Here is a 21,008-nt window from a genome sequence, read left to right on the forward strand (position 1 = left end):
TAAATCTACCACCCCTTAGCCTAAAACTATGGCCTCTCATTCTAGAATGCCCCACAAGGAGAAACATCTGCTCCACGTCTACTTTGTCTATCCCCTTTAGCATCTTATATACCTCAATTAGATCTCTTCTCATCCTTCTAAACTGCTCAATTTCTCCTCATAAGAGAAGTCCCGCATCTCTGGAATCAATGTTGTGAACCACCTCCAGTGCAACTACATCTTTCCTGAAGTATGGGGACCGAAACTGTGCACAGTACTCCAGGTGCGGTCTCACCAATGCCTTGTACAGTTGCAACAACACTTCCCTATTTTTATACTCTATTTCTTTAGCAATAAATACCAAAATTTAATTTGCCTTCCTTATTACCTGCTGTACCTACATACTAGCTTTTAGCGAGTCATGCACGAGGACACCCAGATCCCTCTGCACTGAAGCATTCTGAAGTTTCTCTCCATTTAAATAATAAATCACCTTTCTATTCTTCCAACCAAAATGGATAACCTCACACTTATCCACGTTAAACTCCACCTGTCAAATTTTGGCCCATTCACCTAACCTGTCCATACTCATTTGTAAATGCCTTATTTCTTCATTGCAACTTACTTTCCCACCTATTTTGGTGTCATCTGCAAATTTAGCCATAGATCCTTCTATCCCTGAATCTAAGTCATTAATATAGATTGTAAATAGTTGGGGCCCAAGGACCGAATCCTGTGGCACCCCACTAGTTACAGCTTGCCATCCAGAAAAAGACCCATTTATCCTGACTCTCTGCTTTCTGTTGGTTAGCCAATCCTCTATCCAAGCTGATATATTAACCCTATCTCTGTGTGATCTAACCTTGTGTATTAATCTTTTCTGCGGCACCTTATCAAAGGCCTTCTGGAAGTCTAGAAATACTATATCTACAGGATCGCCAGTATCCACTTTGCTTGTCACATCTTCAAAGAACTCTAGCAAATTAGTCAAAAACCATTTACTCTTCATCAAACCATGTTGACTCTGATGGATTGCATTTTGATTTTCCCATTACTACTTCCTTAATGATGGATTCCAACAATTTCCCAACGACAGACGTTAAACTAATTAATCTCCTACTTTCTGCCTCCCCCTTTTTAAATAAGGGCATTATATTAGCATTTTTCCAATCCACTGGAACCTTTCCAGAATCCAGGGAATTTTGGAATATTATAGTCAATACATCCATTATCTCCACTGTTACTTCCTTTAAGACACTGAGATGTCGGCCATCAGGCCCTAGGGATTTGTCACCCTTTAATCCCAATAGTTTGCTCAGTACTTTTTCTCTAGTGATAGTGATTGTTCTAAGTTCCTCCTTCTCTATATCCTCTGCACCACCTGTTACTATTGGGGTGGTACTAGTGTCCTCCACTGTGAAAACTGAGGCAAAATATTGATTAAGCGTCTCTGCCATTTCTGCGTTCCCCACTCTAGTTTCATCCTCCAAGGGACCAACATTCACTTTAGCTACTCTCTTTCCTGTTATATACTTGCAGTAGCTTTTGCTATCAGGTTTTACATTTTGCACCAGTTTTCTTTCATAATTTACCTTTGCTCTTTTAATTTTTTTTTTAGTAACCCTTTGTTGATCTTTAAAAGTTCCCCAATCTTCCAGCCTGCCACTGACCTTTGCAATTTGGTATGCCTTACTTTTTGCCGTTATGTTATCTTTAACTTCCTTGCTTAGACATGGATGCTTTTTCCCTCTTACCATCTTCCTTCCTCTTTGGAATATATTTTACTTGGGAGGAATTGAATATCACCTTAAATATCTGCCACTGTTCATCAACTGTCCCACCTTGTAGTCTTCTTGCCCAGTCCACTAGGGCCAAATTTGCCATCAAGCCTAAGTAGTTACCTCTGTTTAACTCCAGAACACTAGCGTGGGACTCAAGTTGCTCGCTCTCAAACTGAAATTCTAGCATGCTATGATCACTCTTCCCTAGAGGATCCTTTACTATGAGATCATTAATTAATCCCATCTCATTACACAAAACCAAATCCAGAATAGCCTGCTTCCCAGTTGGTTCTACAACATATTGCTCCAAGAAAAACTCTCTAATATACTCTATGAACTCTCCCTCGAGGCTACCCTTGCCAATTTGATTAGTCCAGTCTATAGGCATATTAAAATCACCCATGATTACTGCCGTGCCTTTCTTACATGCTCCCAGTATTTCCTGGTTTATACTGTGCCCTACTGCTGAACTACTGTTTGGGGACCTATAGATTACTCCCACCAGGGACTTCTTTCCCTTGCTATTTCTTATTTCTACGCAGACTGACTCTACGTCTTGCTCTCCAGTGCCTATATCATTCCTCACTATAGCACTGATCTCTTCCTTTACTAACAAAGCTACACCACTTCCTTTTCCTTCCTGCCTATCCTTCCGAAATACTGAGTACCCTTGGATATTCACCTCCCAAACCTGTTCTCCCTGTAACCACGTCTCAGGAATCGCCACCAAATCATACCTATTTATCTCTATTTGCGCTGTTAACTCATTAGTTTTATTCCAAATGCTACGTGTATTCAGATACAAAGCCTTTAAGTTTGCCCTATTGTCAATTTTCCCTATCCTTATATGATTCTTTGATGCAATATGGCGTTCACACACTCTGTCCCTTCCTTTCACTTTTTGGTAACAATCAGCCTCGTCACTAACCTGCACTCTTAATCTCTCCTTAAACTTTGATTTTGTTATATTTCCATGCAACTGAACTCTCTCCCCCACTATTTAGTTTAAAGCCCTATCTACAACCCTAGTTATGCGATTTGCCAGGACACTGATCCCAGCATGATTCAAGTGGAGCCCGTCGAATGGAATAGCTCTCTCTTTCCCTAGTACTGATGCCAATGTCCCATGAATTTAAACCCACTTCTCCCACACCAATCTTTGAGCCACGCATTTACCTCTTTAATCTCATTGACCTTGTGTCAATTACCTCATGGCTCAGGAAGTAATCCACAGATTATTACCTTTTTGGTTCTGCTTTTTAATTTAGCCCCTAGCTCTTCACATTCCCTCAGCAGAACCTCTTTCCTCGTTCTACCTAAGTGGACCACGACAACTGGATTTTCCCCTCTCACTCCAACTTCTTCTGCAGCCCAGATGTAATATCCTTAACCCTGGCAGCAGGTAGGCAACACAGCCTTCGGGACTCTTGATCTTGGCTACAGAGAACAGTATCTATTCCCCTAACTATACTATCCCCGATTATAACTACATTTCTCTTTTCTCCTCCCACTTGAATGGCTCCCTGTACCACGGTGCTATGGTCAGTTTGCTTATCCTCCCTACAGTCCCCACTCTTGTCCACACGGGGAGCAAGAATCTCAAACCTGTTGGATAAGGGCAAGGACTGAGGCTCCTGCAGTGCTACTTCCTGGATCCCTCTACCTGCCTCACTCATAGTCACACTCTCCTGTCCCTGACCACTGGCCGAATTTAAGGTAGTTAATCTAAGCAGTGTGACTATCTCCTGAAACAGGCATCCAGGTAACTTTCCCCCTCCCTGATGTGTCACAGCGTCCAAATCTCAGACTTTAGTTCATCAACTCTTAGCCAGAGTTCCTCGAGCAACCAACATTTGCTACAGGTGTGGTCACTAGGAACCACAATGGGGTCCACCAGCTCCCACATCATGCAGCTACAACACATCGCCTGGCCCTGCATCTCTTTTATTTAATTAGTTTTTCAGTTTGATTTTAAATTTCCTACTGGTCTTTAGTTAATCAATCTGTAAAATATTTCTCCTATTTACCTTTAATCTGAAAGCAAGTTAGAATAGAAATTCAAAATACACTTTTTAAAATTGACTGGAACTCGCTCTCTTTGCTGAGTTGAAGCTGAAGTGTTAGGCCTCTGATCCTGGGCCCCAGTAGTCACCGTTAATCTGAAATCAATTTAGAACAGGTAGTTCAAACTAGCAAATACTTACCAGCCAATGAACTTACAGTTTTCCTGTGATGTCACTCTTTGTTTTTTCCCACTCAGCGACAGTGACTGCAGAGGACACTCTTCCCAGACTCTGGGTGAGAAACCACTCCCTGCGGGTGAGATACCAGTCCCCCTGGGTGATATATACCAGTCCTTCTGGGTGATATACTAGTTCCCCTAGGATCGATACCATTCCCTCTGGGTGAGAGACCAGACCCTCTGGGTGATATACCAGTCCTTCTGGGTGATATACTAGTCCCCTAGGATCGATACGATTCCCTCTGGGTGAGATACCAGACCCCCTGGGTGATATACCAGTCCCCTTGGGTGAGATACCAGTCTGCCCAGGTGAGATACCAGTCCCCTGGGTGAGATTCCAGTGCCCCTGGGTGTGATATCTCTCACTCTGGGTGAGATGCTTGTCCCCCTGTGTGAGATATCAGCTCCCCTGTGTGAGATAACAGTCCTCCTTGGTGAGATACCAGTCCCCCTGGTGAGAAACCAATCCCACAGGTCAGATACCAGTCCCCTCTGGGTGAGATACCTGTCCCCATCAGTCCCTCTGTTTGAAGATACCAGTCTCCTTGGTGAAATACCAGTCCCTCTGGATGAGATACCAGTCCCCTTGGTGAAATACCAGTCCCCTTGGGTGAGATATCAATCACCCTCGATGAGATACCTGTCCCTCTGGGTGAGATACCAGTCTCTCTGGGTGAGATACCAGTCCCTCTGGGTGAGATATCAATCACTCTCGATGGGGTACCAGTCCCTCAGGGTGAGATACCAGTCGCTCTGGGTGAGATATCAGTCCCCTTTTTGAAATACCAGTCCCCCTGGATGAGATACCAGTCCCTCTGGGGGAGATATCAATCACTCTCGAAGGGGTACCAGCCACTCTGGGTGAGATGCCAGTTGCTCAGGTTGAGATACCAGTCCCCTTTTTGAAATACCAGTCCCTCTGGGTGAGATATCAATCACTCTCGATGGGGTACCAGTCCCTCTGGGTGAGATACCAGTCGCTCTGGGTGAGATACCAGTCCCCCTGGGTGAGATATCAATCACTCTCAATGAGATACCAGTCCCTCTGGGTGAGATACCAGTCGCTCTGGTTGAGATACCTGTCCCTCATCAGAAGGAAATTTTTGGTAATCGATTTTAACCTTGGAAATGTGCCAAGTGTGAGAGTGCTTGGTACACTTGGGAATTAAATGTAGAGGTTCTCCATAGAAACCGAACTCTCTATGAAATTGTTCAGGATCTCTACTTTGTGATTCTTTGTCTGAGTTTGTGTCGAAAATTCTGGGCAAACTAGTGCTCATTGTTCACAAGACATGGATCACAGATTAGTTGATCTAATACTCTGATCTTTGTAGATTGCGGATGAAAAAAATAAAGCCCTTTTAATATCTTCAATGGTGAAGGCTGCTTCCTGTTATTTCCAATTACCTGGGACAGTTTCCAGCAATTCCCAGCAGAGTTTAAAGTACGTAAATGAGACAGCAGCAGCACAGAGACTGAAAGCTGATTAAATCCTTCAGACAACCATCCCCTGCAACAACAAAGGGTAACTGAAGGTTAGGAAAGAACCTGAGAAAGGGAGCTACACAGTAAGAACATGCAGTCTGACTGGCTGGGGAGGGTCTGTAAATGTCCCAATCTGAGAAAAGCAGCTGAACTACCCAATCAAACTGAAGCAAAGAAATTGGATTGAGCTGGTGTTTGTAGTGTGAGACAAAAACAAAAGTACCTGGAAAAATTCAGCAGGTCTGGCAGCGGAGAGGAGCACAGTTAACGTTTTGAGTCCAAATGACTCTTCAACAGAACTGCTTCTCTCTGCTGATGCTGTCAGACCTGCTGAGTTTTTCCAGGTATTTTTGTTTTTGTTTTGGATTTCCAGTATCCACAGTTTTTTGCTTTTCTCTTTTGTAGTGTGAGAGGTGGAGACTGGCAGAGAGAGAGAAAGTGACAGATTAACTCAGTTCACCGTTCAACAATAACAACAATTTATATTTATGTATTTAGTACAATGTCCCAAGGGACTTCACGCGTGTGTTATCACACACAATTTGATACTGAGCCAAAGGTGGAGATATTTGGACAGGGAACTAAAAGCTTGGTCAAGGAAGGTTGTCAGGAGCAACTTAAAGGAAGAGGGAGGTAAAGAGGTGGATATGTTTTTGGAGGGAATTGCATAGCTTAGGGTCTAAGCAGGTGAAGTCAACACCACTTATGTAGGGGTGTTTAAAATCAGGGGTATGCAAGAGATCAAAATTGGAGGAGCTGAGGATTGTGGGACTGGAAGAAGCCAGAGACAGATAGAGGCCATAGAGCCATTTGAATAAGCGGATGAGAATTTTAAAACTGAAGTGTTGCTGGACCAGGAACCACTGTAGGTCAGTGAGCACAGAGCTGTTGGGAGGAGGGGATTTGGTAGGTTAGAACACAGGCAGCAGAGGTTTGGATGAGCTAGAGTTCGTGGAGAATGAAAGATGGGAGGCTGCTAGAGCAGTGGGTGTTGGAAAGGATCTGAATGTCATATACTGAGCTCAGACTGAGGCTGGAAACAGATTGTTTCAGCCTCAGACAGTGGCTAAGAGGAGGGATGCGATTGATAGCTGGGACTGAAGACAAAACGTTTCATTCAATGTTCTGATTCCAACCTTAAAGAAACCAGCTGACAGATTGGGTCATGACAGTTCCGTGATGGTGTCTGATCCTCCCTCCAGTGTTACTGGGTAGAGCTTGCTCCTCATCAGAGGATTCCTCATTATCTTCAGCAGAGTGAAAGGGGACAGGCTTACCTATCAGATTGTCCTTAACATTCTTCATCAGGTTAGAGGCACAGCGTCCAAGATCCAAGACCTGAAATAGAAACCAAAAATGCTGGGAAAACTCAGCAGGTCTGGCAGCATCTGTGGAGAGAAAAATAGAATTAACATTTCAAGTCCAATATGACTCTTTTTTGGAACTCGAAATGTTAACTCTGTTTCTATCTCCACAGATGCTGCTAGACCTGCTGAGTTTATCCAGCACTTTCATTTTTTATTTCCAATTTCCAGCATCTGAAGTATTTTGTTTTTACTTGAAATGGCTTTGACTGGAGCAGCATCAGTGGGTGACAGACCGTAGGCTTGTGTGGTCCTTGCTGGCAGCAGAATGATATTGAAAGGCTGATTATGTTGGAAAGCCTCAATTAATTCTCTTATAATCCTTGCTGGATTAGTGTTGGATCCCTCAATTAATTCTTGTGCAATCTATATCCATTCAGCCAAGTCACTTGGTAAGTAAAGGACTGACCTTCTCATTTCAATTTGCCTGGGCTTTTGCAGCAGCTAATCAGATTGATGCAGGTCCCAGAGTGCAGCTCGCTGCAATTCACTTAGTTCTGGTTAATAACCAAACCCATCAAGGACGATGTAAAGGCTGCAGGATGTTCACAAAGGCCCAATCCCACAGCGGCTGACTTCACCTGTCGTCAGGTGACCAAACAAATAAGTTCCTTTTATAATCAGGGGAAGGAATCCTTTGGTGGTATCAATGCACCCCTTGTGTGAAGTAACTATGGGAATGAGACGTCTGGTGCATATTTACCGTTGATTCCAAGCTCTGATTGATTGGAGCTTGCCTGGGCCTGTAAGCCTGAGTGTGTTAGAGTGCCTGAGGTAACAGTCACAGCACGAGCCCCGAGTATTGCAGTTCAACACTTAACATCAGCTGGTCTGTGTCATGCAGCCCTTCAAGCATTAAAGAGGAATCATCTGGAACAAAGCCCGAAACAACAACTTGAACTTATCTGGCACCTTTAATGTAATAAAATGGCCCATAGAGGCTTTATAAAACATAATATGACACTGAGGCACAAAAGGAGATATTAGATTAGATAAACCAAAAGCTTGGTCAAAGAGGTAGATCTTAAAGAGTGGCTTAAAGGAGGAAAGAGAGGTGGAGAGATGGAGAGATGTAGGGAGGGAATTCCAGAGCTTGGGTCTAGGTAACTGAAGGCACGACCACCAGTGGTGGAGCAATTCTGATTGGTATTGCACAAAATGCCAGAATTAGAGGAGCGCAGGTATCCCAGAGGGTTAAGGGTTGGAGTGGATTATAGGGAGGATCGAGGCCACGGAGGGATTTGAAAACAAGGATGAGAATTTTAGAACTGAGGTGTTGTTTCATTTGGTGACAGTGATGTAGGTCAGCCAGCACAGAGGAGATGGATGATTTGGGTTTGGTGCAGGTTAGGGCATATGCAGCAGAGTTTTGGATGATCTCAAGTTTCTGAATGGTGGGACGTGGGAGGCTGACCAACAGCACTTTAGAATAGACAAGCTGAGTGGTCATCAATGAATAAGACTTTCAGAAAAGCAGTAGAAAGGTCAGTAAGCAAACTCTCCCCCTCCACATACCCCTAATGTATTCTCACTCTTGCATTTATTCTCCCTGGATTGTCAGGTTGTAAGCTGTCTGCACAACATCAACATTACAGCTACAAGGCATTGGTGCTGGTTCACACATCCAACAGAGGCAAAATAGCTAAATTGCGACAATCATCCTCTCTGTGGTTTAAGCCAATCTATTCCAAGACAACAATCATGTTTCCTATGTTTTAGAGCCTGGATCTTCTACTCAAGTTGTTCCCTCACAGTCTCTGACGTTTTCTCATTCCTTACACTCACAGATTCCAGTTATCTTGCTTCTCACTCCCCTATAACTTAAGCCTTTGCTTAAATCTTTGCTCTGGATTAAAGCTCCATTAACACAGGCCTCTCTCGCTCTCCTTTCTACTCTCAGATTGACACTTACGCTCGGAAGGATCTGAAGGAAGGTCTTCAACTGTTTGAGACAGATGGGAATATCGGCCTCACAAATGCTTGGAGCATCATACAGACAGACGTAGGTCCACCTGGATCCCCATTTCACACGTCACAGAGTGAATGTTTTAGCTGAATGGACTTTTAGCAGGCATTGGTGGAAATGAAGAGTGGTCATCGCCCTGAAACATTAACTCAGTTTCTCTCTCCAAAGATGCTGCCAGACTGACTGAGTATTTCCAGCACATTCAGGTTTTACTATAGATGTTAGTCAGTGTGTCCAGCAGTTAGCTGATCAGTTGTAATGAGTCTGTTTTTGAAAGGTGCATATTCAAAGAATATTAGCTAAAGCATAGAGCTGAGTCAATCAGCAAAACATTGGCAACCTACATGAATTTGATGATAGCGGGAATTCAGTGCAGAGGGGAAAGGGGGTGCTCAGTAATTTTAAACCAAGGAGTGATAATAATGAAGTAATTGTATAACTAAACAAGAGTAATTAACTAGATCTAAGGGGTAAAATTAATTAAGTAGGTGATTCCAACTTTAAAGGGATCTGAATTGCATTAAGTAAAAATCTCGTTTATATAAATAAATAATTCATAACTTAGAGTAAGGAAACACTAAATTAAATAAATATCTATATAGTTAGATAGATAAACTTTTAAGCAAAAGTGATAGGACAGCCGAGACCCATTGCCTGCAGTTCCTGTGCCATGTGGGAACTCCAGCATGTTTCCTGTGTCCTGAATAACCAGGTACGCCCAGTTGCTAGAATTCAAGTTCAGAATTTCTAAGCTTATTTCTAAGCCTATTTCTAAGCTTCAGGTGTGGCTCAAGTCACTGCAGGGCACACAGTAGGTGGTCATCTCACAGCCTACACAAAATCAAGAAGATAATAAAGTAGGTGACTACACAGCATGGTATGAAGTTGGCATGAGAATTCTCCAGGAGTGTGGCACTCTCAAACTGGTTTTCGACGCTGAGTACCAGTGAGGCTGCCGACACCTTGGGGGAGTGCAATGTACAATGTACCCATGGCACAGGATGGTGAAGGAGGGGGCCCAGCAATGTAGGGAAACACAATGGGAGGATGTTAAAAGAGCAAGACCTTGACAGTACTAATTTCTGCATTATCTCCAGTGCAACATGTTATTGCGTATAGAATTATGAAGATGAGACAGGTTAATGTGAGGTTGGAGGAATGGTATCAGATTGCTAGGGCACTGGAACCAGTTCTGGGGCAGGAGGGACCTGTACAAGATGGATGCCTCAACAGAGCTGGGGCCACTGTTCTCGAAGTAAGCCAGTGTTGTTGGGGAGGGTTTAACCTAATTGGCAGGGGGAGGAGTACCAGCATGGAGCAATAAAGAGGAGGCGCACAGAGTACTGGGAGAAACAGATAGCATTAGAATAAATAGTAGCTCAGAAATAGGGAAGATCTAGGTTAGGGGAAATCTGAGGCTAACTAAGTTAGATTTAGAGTGTGTGTGGAACTGTACTGAACCTGGTGAATAAGGTTGGTGAGCTGGAGGCACAAGTAGCCACGTGGGAGTATGACATAGTGACAATAACAGAAACCTGGCTTAAACAAAGAGTTGGGGGGAAACAAGGTAATATTCCCGGTTACAATGTATTCAGGAATGATTGGAGAGTGCGTGGCAGTGTTGATCAAATATACTGTAACAGCACTTTAAAAGGATGAAGTATGTAACTTTTCAGTGAGAGAATCCACTTGGTTAGAATGAAGGAAGAACCATAATGATCCTGCATGTTTACTATCGGCCATTAAGCAATGGGCATGAGATAGAAGAGCAGGTTTACAGGCACATTGCAAAAAAGTGCAAGGATTTTACAGTAGTGATAATGAAAGATTCAGAACCTCCAATGTAGACTGGGATAGTAACAGTGCGAAGGACAAAGAGGGGGAGGAATCCCTGAAATGTGTATCAGTGAATTTTCTTTATCAGTATGTTACCAACATAACACTTGAGGGAGCAATACTGGACTGACCCGGTTCTAGGCAATGAAGTGGAGCATGTTTCACGGGAGAGTATTGGAGGGAACAGTGATTATAATATCATCAGGTTAAAAATCGTTATGGACTATGACAAGGAAAGGTCTAGGGGCTAAATGGTGAACTGGAGGGGGTTTATTTCAGCAAATGGAATAAGCCACTTTCAGGTGGATTGTAATCAAACAGTAAAGGAGCAATGGGAGGACTTCAAAGAGGAAACGGTTCAGGCACAGAAGGAAGGGCATCAAAAGGTAGAGTTCCCTGGATGATTAATGATATAGAGGTTAAAATGAGAGAGGAAAAGAAGCATAATGACAACCGTAGAGCTCACAATAGAGGGCAGGCTGAACATAGAAAATAAGATTTAAAAAGGGAATAAGGGGGACAAACAGAGAGAGAGGGAGAGTATGAGAATAGATCAGTGGCTAATTTAGAAGCGAACCCAGTATAAACAGATAAATAAAGAGTAGTCAAAGGAAGGGTGGGGCTGATTAGAGACCAGAAAGGAGATCTTGTGGAGATGGAGGGAGTGACTGAGGTACTGAATGAGTACCTTGTGTCTATTTTCACCAGAATAAAGAATATCATAAACATCACAGTACAGGAGGAGGGAGTGAGCAATTGGAGAGGGTAAAAATAAAGATGGACTTAAAAAGTTGGCAATAGTCAAAGTAGAGAAGCCACCCCATCTGGATGGGATGCTGAGGGAAGTGAGGATGAAAATCACAAGGCTCTGGCCAAAATCTTCCAATTCTCTTTAGGTAGGAGAGAAGTGCCAGAGGGCTGGAAAACTGCAAATGTACACCCCTGTTCAAAAAGCAGAAGGCAGTCAGTCTAATGGTGCTGGTGGTGGGAATCTTTCAGGGACAATAGTCCAGGACAAAATTAATTCACACTTGAAGAGGCATGTGCTAATGAGAGCCAGCATGGACCTGGCAACAGAAAATAGTATTTGACTGATTTAAATCAGTTCTTTGATGAAGAAATAGAGAGGGCTGATGAGACTAATGCAATGGATGTGTGTCTGGACTTTCAACAGGCGTTTGATAAAGTATCACATCATAGACTCATTTATTTATATTTATGCACGAGATGTGAGCATCACTGGTGAGGCCAGCATTTATTACCTAATAAGTGATGGTGAACCGCCTAAGGCAATGGCGAAGGTAGAGAGGAGATTTACTAGAATGGTACAAAAGATAAAAGATTAAATCGAGATTGGAGAAGTTGGGGATTTTCTCTGTGGAGCAGAGAAAGTGGTTTGATAAAGGCACTGAACTGCAAAAGGGTCAGTAAGCAGAGGACACATTGAATTGATTGGTGAATGAACCAGGGTCATACATTACATATACATGAAGTATGGCCTGGCCTAATGAATCTCAAAGGAGTTTCATGGGAGAATTGATGAATTCCCATTCCTCTGCCTGGAGATTGTAAACTCTCTCTAACCTCATCTACAGGTAAGGAAATCTTAACATTCAAAGCAGTAGTGAACATCTCTGCAGTGCCTATGTTTATCCTGGAGATCTTTGACAATAATTCTAAGTACTGGGTTAGTCCTAATAATCTTCATGTGTGAGCTTCATCAGTCTAGACAATGACAATGCAGTGGGATGGTATTGAGGGGGCTGGAATGGAACAGAGAGGGGCAGGGCAGGGGCACTACCAGTTGTGAGGGGGGTGTCTGGGGAATTAGTCTGTTGGGGAGAGACTGGCTGTGGGTGAAAAAGTGGGGCACCAAGGTTGAACCTGATCGTGTGCTCAGCTGACATCTACATGTGGCTAGTGAAAAGCAAGCAACCATGGTTAATTCAGCTTTCCAAGCCCAGTTCACTGGGTGAGGAAGGCCAGACTGTGACCCACAGCTTTACTCTAGCCCAGGAAACTCTCTCACCATGGCTGGATGTTGTCTAAAGCTCCAGTTTCACTGCTGCACTAAGAGCACACAGGACAGGGATAGTGCAGCTATTCTGTCGCTGATGTTGTAACAGTGTTAGGCTGAGGTTCAATTGGAATTCTGATGGAAAATCAGCTTTCACCCCACACCCACCAGGAAAATTGTACCCCTGATTTATCTTATTAAGTTGTACCCCAGCTTGATATGACAGACCCAGGGAAAGAATAAAGGAACAAAATGTAAGATCAGACAAAGTAGGAAAGATGAAAGATTCAGTAAAGGGCGAATGGGTCACACCAGGGCTAGGGTACGAAAACATGAGGCAGTGGAGCAGTGGGAGGAAGGAGAAACCAGGAGAAGGAACTCTGGACGTTCTGGAAATTAGTCCTGCAGAATGTTTGATAACTTGGTTTGACCACAGTACAGTGACAGAGGAAAAGTGCAAGGGATCGCATACCTGAGGTTAGAAGGAGCAAGAGTGGAACTTCAGAGCAACATTGAGCACAGTACTTGAGATAAAACTGATGAGGGGTGGATAACAAAGGTGAGAGGGGTCTACCTGGTGATAAAACTGATGAGGGGTTGGAGATTACCTGTTACAGCAAGATTTTTCACTGTGGCCTGTCCAAAGAGGGTCAGATTGATACTATTTGAATCTCCCCAGATAAGAGAGAGCAAAGTTCAAGTCTGGGGTGAGTCAGCCTTTGTTTGGATAGTTCAGAGTTGTCAAAATGTGTTTAGAGCAGAAAGAAGAAGAAAAGAAGAGTTCTTAGGGACAGTTTTAGGAACAAAAAATGTAGGAGTTGTATTTAAGATGAGAGAAAGTTATGTGGCCATGTTATTGTTGTAATATGCCTTTAAGGGATATCAGCAGGACATCATTGGAGGGAATTGTGTCCTGTGATCCAGTCTTAGTTTCACTTTTGCTCAGCGCAGAGCACACACACACACAGCTCTGATGCCTTCAAGCTTTATACCTGTGTATAACTGTTCTCATGTACCTAGTCCTAATAAATGGACCCACAACCTAAACATGAGCAATTGGTGCCTTGAGTCTTGTACAGTAAATAAGGCCAAGGTATGATATCATTATAATAACACAAGAGTTATATGAAATGATAGCTATTTAGCCATTCCACATCTCAGCAATGGGAGCAGTTGGTTAAACAGGTGAGACACATCAGTGCCACTGAGGTACTAGATTCTGAAGGTGTGGAGGATGACATTCTGTTGTATTGAAAGAGGATGGGGGTTTGAAAGCACTGAGGGTGTGGGACATGAAGGAAGCTGGTAAATAGGGAGTTGTATCATCAGCAAAAAGGTTGCTGAAATTGGAGGAGGTAATTGACATGAAGAAGGAGGTGGGTGAGAGAGAAGAGCTTCAAAAAGGCTCTGAATGAATGAACAAAGTCATAGGGTATCGAGTTATAGAGGTAGAGAAGGCAGCCACTGAGTCTCTGAAGAGCAATCCAGTCAGTCTCTATTCCCATAGCCCTGCAAGTTTATATCCCTCAGGTGCCATCCAGTTTCCTTTTGAAATCATTGATTGTCATTGCTTCCACCACCCTCATGGGCAGCAAGTTCTAGGTCATGACTGCTCACTGCGTAGAAAAGTTCTTCCTCACATTGCCCATCACCTTATATCTGTGCTTTAGTCCTTGTACCATCAGTTAATGGGAACAACTTTTCTTACTAACTTATCTAACCCTGTCATAATCTTGTACACCTCTATCAAATCTCCCCTCAATCTCCTTTGCCCCAAGGAGAACAACCCCAGCTTCTCCAACCGAACCTTGAGGTTAAAATCCTCCATCCCCGGAACCAATCTGATAACTCTCATCTGCACCCTCTCAAGGACACTCACATCCTTCCTAAAGTGTGGTGACCAGAACTGGACTCCATACTCCAGTTGTTGCCTAACCTGAGCTTTCTAAAGGTTCAGAATAACTTACCTGTTTTTGTAATCAGCATCTCTATATTAAGAACTGTGAACTGTTCTCTCAATATGCCACCTGCAAAGATTAATGCATATGAATCTCTGTCCCTGCACACTCTTTCAAACTGCGCTATTAAGTCTATCGTGCCTCTCCCTATTCCTTCTACCAAAATACATTGCTTCACACTTCTGTACATTAAATCCCATCTGCTGCTAGTCTGTCTATGCCCTGTTGCAGTTAATTGGTATCATCCTCACTGTTTGCCATATCCCCAAGTTGGGTATCTTTGGCAAATTTTGAAATTGTACTTTATTCCAATATTCAAGTCATTTACATATATCAAACAAAACAAGGCTCCAAGTACTGATCCTTGGGAAACATCACTGTCTACCAGCCTCCGGTCTGAAAAATTAGAAATTTACCAAAACTCGCTGTTTCCCATCCTTAAACCATAGTTTAATCCAAGTTGACACTGACCATCCTATTCTATGAGCCTCAATTTTGTTAACCAACCTTTTATGTGGTACTTTGTCAAAAGCTTTCTTAAAATCCATTTGGACGACATCCACTGCATTTCCTTCAACAACCTTCTCTGCTCCATCATCAAAAATTTCAATTAAATTGGTCAAGCATGGTTGCGTCTCTGATCTTACCTTGAGTAATTGTGGTCCTGACTCAGGTAGTTTACCCCAAACGGCTTTATTAACACTATATGCAAGATAGGTTACAGAATAGGTATGTCTCTCACGAGTACAGAATCTTCCATCAGCTCTAGAGTCTCTAACACCTGATTGCTAATGTCACTGTTATATCATTCTCTACACCACTAACTCATTACCATAACTAATAACCCATTATACTACACCTCCTACAAGTATATCAATTTATTTAATAATGATATCAAACTATTTCTTAAACTATTTACGTTACATTTCTGCAACTTCCTTTTACTGCTACAGATTCTACCCAACTCCTACCCCTAATCTCACCCCACTCTCCCTCACAACCTGACCACCAACCACCCGCAAGTCCCTGTCATAAGGGATTCAATCTCCCACAGTGTTCTTGGCTCTCTGGTAAGATGTCTTGGAAACATGTGGAGATTCCCCTGTTCCATGGAGCACATCATCGAGGCTTTCCGCGACTGTTGGTAATTGGAGTGTGATCTTAAGCTGAATTTTAAAGACCCATGAAACCTCTTCAAAGAAAAGGTGATCCAAGAGGGAAGGTGGAAGGACATCAACACTTGCTTTCTTGTGAACAGGAAGAGGATAGGTAAGGATTCACTCAGGAATCTTCTGTTCCCTCATAACACACTGGAGAAAGGCCTAAGAAGATAAAGTTTCTTCAACTACAAGAAACAATTTCTTATCATTCACTGCTGCAATGAGGAGGAACAAAGTATTGAAGATCTGAGATTCAAATGAATCTGAATGATGAGAAGAAGAACGAGAAAATTCCTGTAGACATTGCAGGAAATGAAAGCGATATAATTTCCTGACAATATTTTGGAAATGGCTCTCGCTTTCTGTAGGTAGATGTCAGATTGCACTCTTTCTTGTGAGTGGGCAATGGGAGGACTGGGCCAAGATATGACGATAAAACAACACCATTTTCAGCAGTGGGATGAATCTCCAGAATGACATCAAGACAAAATTCTTGTATAGGACTCTTTAGCCACGGAAGTTCTGAAGATTTGGCCTTGGCTCCTGCACTGAAGGACAGCTCTATTGGGAGGAAGATTTCCAGATGAGACCAAAGTGTAAGCGTCAGTTTATTTTCAGCCAAACTAACAGGTTCTACAAGCGCTCTGGCAGTGGGATTGTCTATGGAATCAAGCATTTTGTTCTATCTGGACAACACGTCATGGTAAACCAGCGATATACAAGGCATTGGTGGGTTCAGTGGGACAAGGATCCGAATGCTGCTCTGCCATAGCAAACACAGCCGACCGTTCAAAAAGAACAACAGACTTCAAATGCTTCTGCAATAGCTTAAAATAGTGTACCAATCTCTAGCACTACACCTTCTAATGGATCACTTGCTGTTATAATGGTTTCTTTCTCATAACTACAGAATCACAGAATCGCAGAATTTTTAACAGTGCAGTAGGAGGCTATTCAGCCCATTGAGTCTATACTGGCTCTCTGAAAGAGCATTCCACCTAGTCCCACTCCCCCACCTTATCCCCGTACATACAAACATATGAACAAGGAGCAGGGTAGGCCAGTCAGCCCCTTGAGTCTGTTCCACCATTTAATAAGATCATGGCTGATCTGATAGTAACCTCAAATCTGCCTCCCACCTACCCCTGATAAACTATCACCCCCTTGCTTACCAAGAATCTATCCACCTCTGTCTTAAACATATTCAAAGACTCTGCTTCCACTACTTTTTCACAAAGACTCATGACCCTTTGAGAGAAAAAAGTTCACCTCATCTGTTTTAAATGAGCGATCCCTTATTTTTAAAAAATGACCTCTAGCTCTAGATTCTCCCACAAGAGGAAACATCCTCTCCACATCCACCCTGTCAGGACCCCTCGGGATCTTTTTTGCTTCAATCAACTCACATCTTACTCTTCTAAACTCCAGCAGATAGAAGCCTAAACTGTCCAACCTTTCCTCATAAGACAACCTGCCCATTCCAGGTATTAGTCTGGTAAACCTTCTCTGAACTGATTGCAACATATTGACATCCTTCCTTAAATAAGGAGACCAGTACTGTACACAGTACTCCAGATGTGGTCTCACTTGTGCCCTGTACAAGTGAAGCAGAACCTTCCTACTTTTGTATTCAATTCCCCTCACAATAAATGACAACATCCTATTAGCTTTCCTAATTACCTGCTGTACCTGCATACTAGCCTCTTGTGCTTCATGCACTCGGGCACCCAGATCCCCCTGCACCTCAGAGCTCTGCAATCTCTCACCATTTAGATAAAATGCTTCTCTTTTATTCTTCCTGCCAAAATGGACAATTTCACATTTTCCGACAGTATACCCCATCTTCCAGATTTTTACACATTCTCTCTTTTCAGGTAGCAATCCAATTCTCTTCTGAATACCTTGATTGAATCTGCTTCCGCTACCCTTTCAGGAAGTTTGTTCCAAACTCCAACCACCCTGTGGGTAAAAAAAACTTTCCTCACATCACATTTATTACTTTTGCCCATTATTTTGAATCTATGTCCTCTAGTTCTTGATGTTCTCGAGTGGGAACAGTTTCTCACTATTTAGCCTGTTCATACCCCTCAGGATCTTGAATACCTCTATCAAGTCTCCTCTCAACCTTCTTTTCTCCAAGGAATAGAGTCCCAGTCTCTCCAATCTATCCTCACAGCTACAGTTCTTCATCCCAGGAATCATTCTTGTGAATCTACTATGTACTCTTTCCAATGCCTTCATATCCTTCCTCAAGTATGGCGCCAAGAACTAGATGCAGTACTCCAGATGAGGTCTAACTAGTGTCTTATACAAGTTCAACATGACCTCCTTACTCTTGTACTCATGCCCGTATTAATAAAGCCTAAGATGCTATATGCTTTATTAACTGCTCTCTGAACATGCCCTGCCATCTTCAATGACCTATGTACATATACACTGAGGCCTCTCTGTTCCTGCACCTCATTCAGAGGCTCTCTCTTTATTTTATACTGTCTCACCGTATCTTGCATACCAAAATGAATCACCTCACACTTCTTTGTATCGAAATTCATCTGCGACTTGTCTGCCCAATCCACCAAAATGTCTATATCCTTTTGAAGATCAAGATTATCCTCATCACAGTTGACAACATTTCCAATCTTCGTATCATCTGCAAAATTTGAAATCATGCCCTGCACACCACAGTCTAAGTCATTAATATATATCAGGAAAAGCAAGACTCCCAACACTGAACCTGGGGGAACTCCACAAACCTACCCCCAATCTGAAAAACACCAATTAACCACTACTCTTTGCTTCTTGTCACTCTCCCTTTTATTCCATGAACTAGAATTTTGCTCACAAGTCTGTTGTGTGGCACTGTATCAAATGCCTTTTGAAAATCCATATACACCACATCAACAGCATTTCCCTTTTCAAACTTATCTGTTATCTCCTCAAAAATCTCAAGTAAGTTAGTTAAACATGATTTTCCCTTGATAAATCCATGCTGGCTTTCCTTAATTATACTGCACCTGTCTAAGTGATTATTGATTTTATCCCGTATTATAGTTTCCAGAGGTTTCCCTGTTACTGAGGCCAAACTGACTAGGCACTTTACAGCCTTCCAGACTGAATATTGAGTTCAACAATTTTAGATCTTGAACTCTCTCCACCATCCCCACCCCCTTTCCGTTTCTTCCCCCTCCTTTTTGTTTTTTCCAATAATTTATATAGATTTTTCTTTTCGCACCTATTTCCATTATTTTTAAATGTATTTCCACCCATTGTTTATCTCTACCTTTTAGCACGTTTAGTATTCCCCCACCCCCACTAGAGCTACCTGTACCTTAAACAAAAACAGAATTACCTGGAAAAACTCAGCAGGTCTGGCAGCATCGGCGGAGAAGAAAAGAGTTGACGTTTCGAGTCCTCATGACCCTTCGACAGAACTTGAGGTCGAGTCCAAGAAAGATTTGAAATATAAGCTGGTTAAAGGTGTGTGTGTGGGGGGCGGAGAGATAGAGAGAGAGAGAGAGAGGTGGGGGGGGTGGGGTGTGGTTGCAGGGACAAACAAGCAGTGATAGAAGCAGATCATCAAAAGATGTCAACGACAATAGTACAATAGAACACATAGGTGTTAAAGTTAAAGTTGGTGATATTATCTAAATGAGTGTGCTAATTAAGAATGGATGGTAGGGCACTCAAAGTATAGCTCTGGTAGGGGTTTTTTTTATATAATGGAAATAGGTGGGAAAAGAAAAATCTTTATAATTTATTGGAAAAAAAAGGAAGGGGGAAAACAGAAAGGGGGTGGGGATGGGGGAGGGAGCTCACGACCTAAAGTTGTTGAATTCAATATTCAGTCCGGAAGGCTGTAAAGTCCCTAGTCGGAAGATGAATATTCCGGACTGAATATTGAATTCAACAACTTTAGGTCGTGAGCTCCCTCCCCCATCCCCACCCCCTTTCTGTTTCCCCCTTCCTTTTTTTTCCAATAAATTATAAAGATTTTTCTTTTCCCACCTATTTCCATTATATAAAAAAAAAACCCTACCAGAGCTATACCTTGAGTGCCCTACCATCCATTCTTAATTAGCACACTCATTTAGATAATATCACCAACTTTAACTTTAACACCTATGTGTTCTATTGTACTATTGTCGTTGACATCTTTTGATGATCTGCTTCTATCACTGCTTGTTTGTCCCTGCAACCACACCCCACCCCCCCACCTCTCTCTCTCTCTCTCTCTATCTCTCCGCCCCCCACACACACACCTTTAACCAGCTTATATTTCAACTCTTTCTTGGACTCGAACTCAAGTTCTGTCGAAGGGTCATGAGGACTCGAAACGTCAACTCTTCTCTTCTCCGCCGATGCTGCCAGACCTGCTGAGTTTTTCCAGGTAATTCTGTTTTTGTTTTGGATTTCCAGCATCCGCAGTTTTTTTGTTTTTATCTATCTCTATCTTGTCTGTCCTGCTTTCCACTCTTAATTAGCACATTCCTTTAGATAATATCACCACCTTCAACACCTCTTTGTCCTTTTGTCTGTGACTTCTTTTGGTTATCTCCACCTATTACTGGCTGCTTGTCCCAACAACAACACCCCCCCCTTAAACCAGCTTATATTTCACCCCTTTCCTATTTTTACTTAGTTCTGTTGAAGGGTCATGAGGACTCGAAACGTCAACTGTGCTCTCCTCCGTCAATGCTACCAGACCTGCTGAGTTTTTCCAGGTATTTCTGTTTCTGTGTTGGGTTTGGATTTCCAGCATCCGCAGTTTTTTGCTTTTATATATATTTTTGCTCTGTAGTTGCCGGCTTTACCCTTACACCCCTTTTTGAACAAGGATATAACATTCGCAGTTCTCCAGTCCTCTGGCCCCTCCCTGTGTCGAAGGAAGACTGAAGATTATCACTAGTGCCTCTGCAATTTCCACTCTCACTTCCCTCAGTCCCCTTCGATCCATCTCATCCAACCCTGATACCTTATCAATTTTAAGTAAAGATATCCTTTCTAAAACCTCCTCCTTCTCAATTGTAAGTTCTTCTAGTGTACCAGTTAACTCCTCTCTCCCCACAGCCTGGCTAGCAGCTTTTTCCTTTGTAAAGGCAAATGCACAGTACTCATTTAATATCTCCACTGTTTCTCCATCCTCTACATGCAAGTCCCGTTTTTTTTTTTATCCCTAATCAGCCCTACTCTTTCTTTTACAAAAACAAAAATACCTGGAAA

At 42.7% G+C, this 21,008-nt stretch overlaps 1 protein-coding gene across 1 annotated transcript in view; it reads left to right on the forward strand.

Annotated features, from left to right (window-relative positions):
• tspan4a (tetraspanin 4a) overlaps window positions 1-21,008 on the forward strand; it is a 581,238-nt gene that overhangs the window by 544,803 nt on the left and 15,427 nt on the right. The window contains exon 4 of the mRNA XM_041197728.1: window positions 8,752-8,853. Coding sequence (XP_041053662.1) covers window positions 8,752-8,853 — 102 coding nt within the window. The remainder of the gene's footprint in view (window positions 1-8,751; window positions 8,854-21,008) is intronic.

Source organism: Carcharodon carcharias, chromosome 10 (assembly GCF_017639515.1).
Source record: "Carcharodon carcharias isolate sCarCar2 chromosome 10, sCarCar2.pri, whole genome shotgun sequence".
Lineage (NCBI taxonomy): Eukaryota > Metazoa > Chordata > Chondrichthyes > Lamniformes > Lamnidae > Carcharodon > Carcharodon carcharias.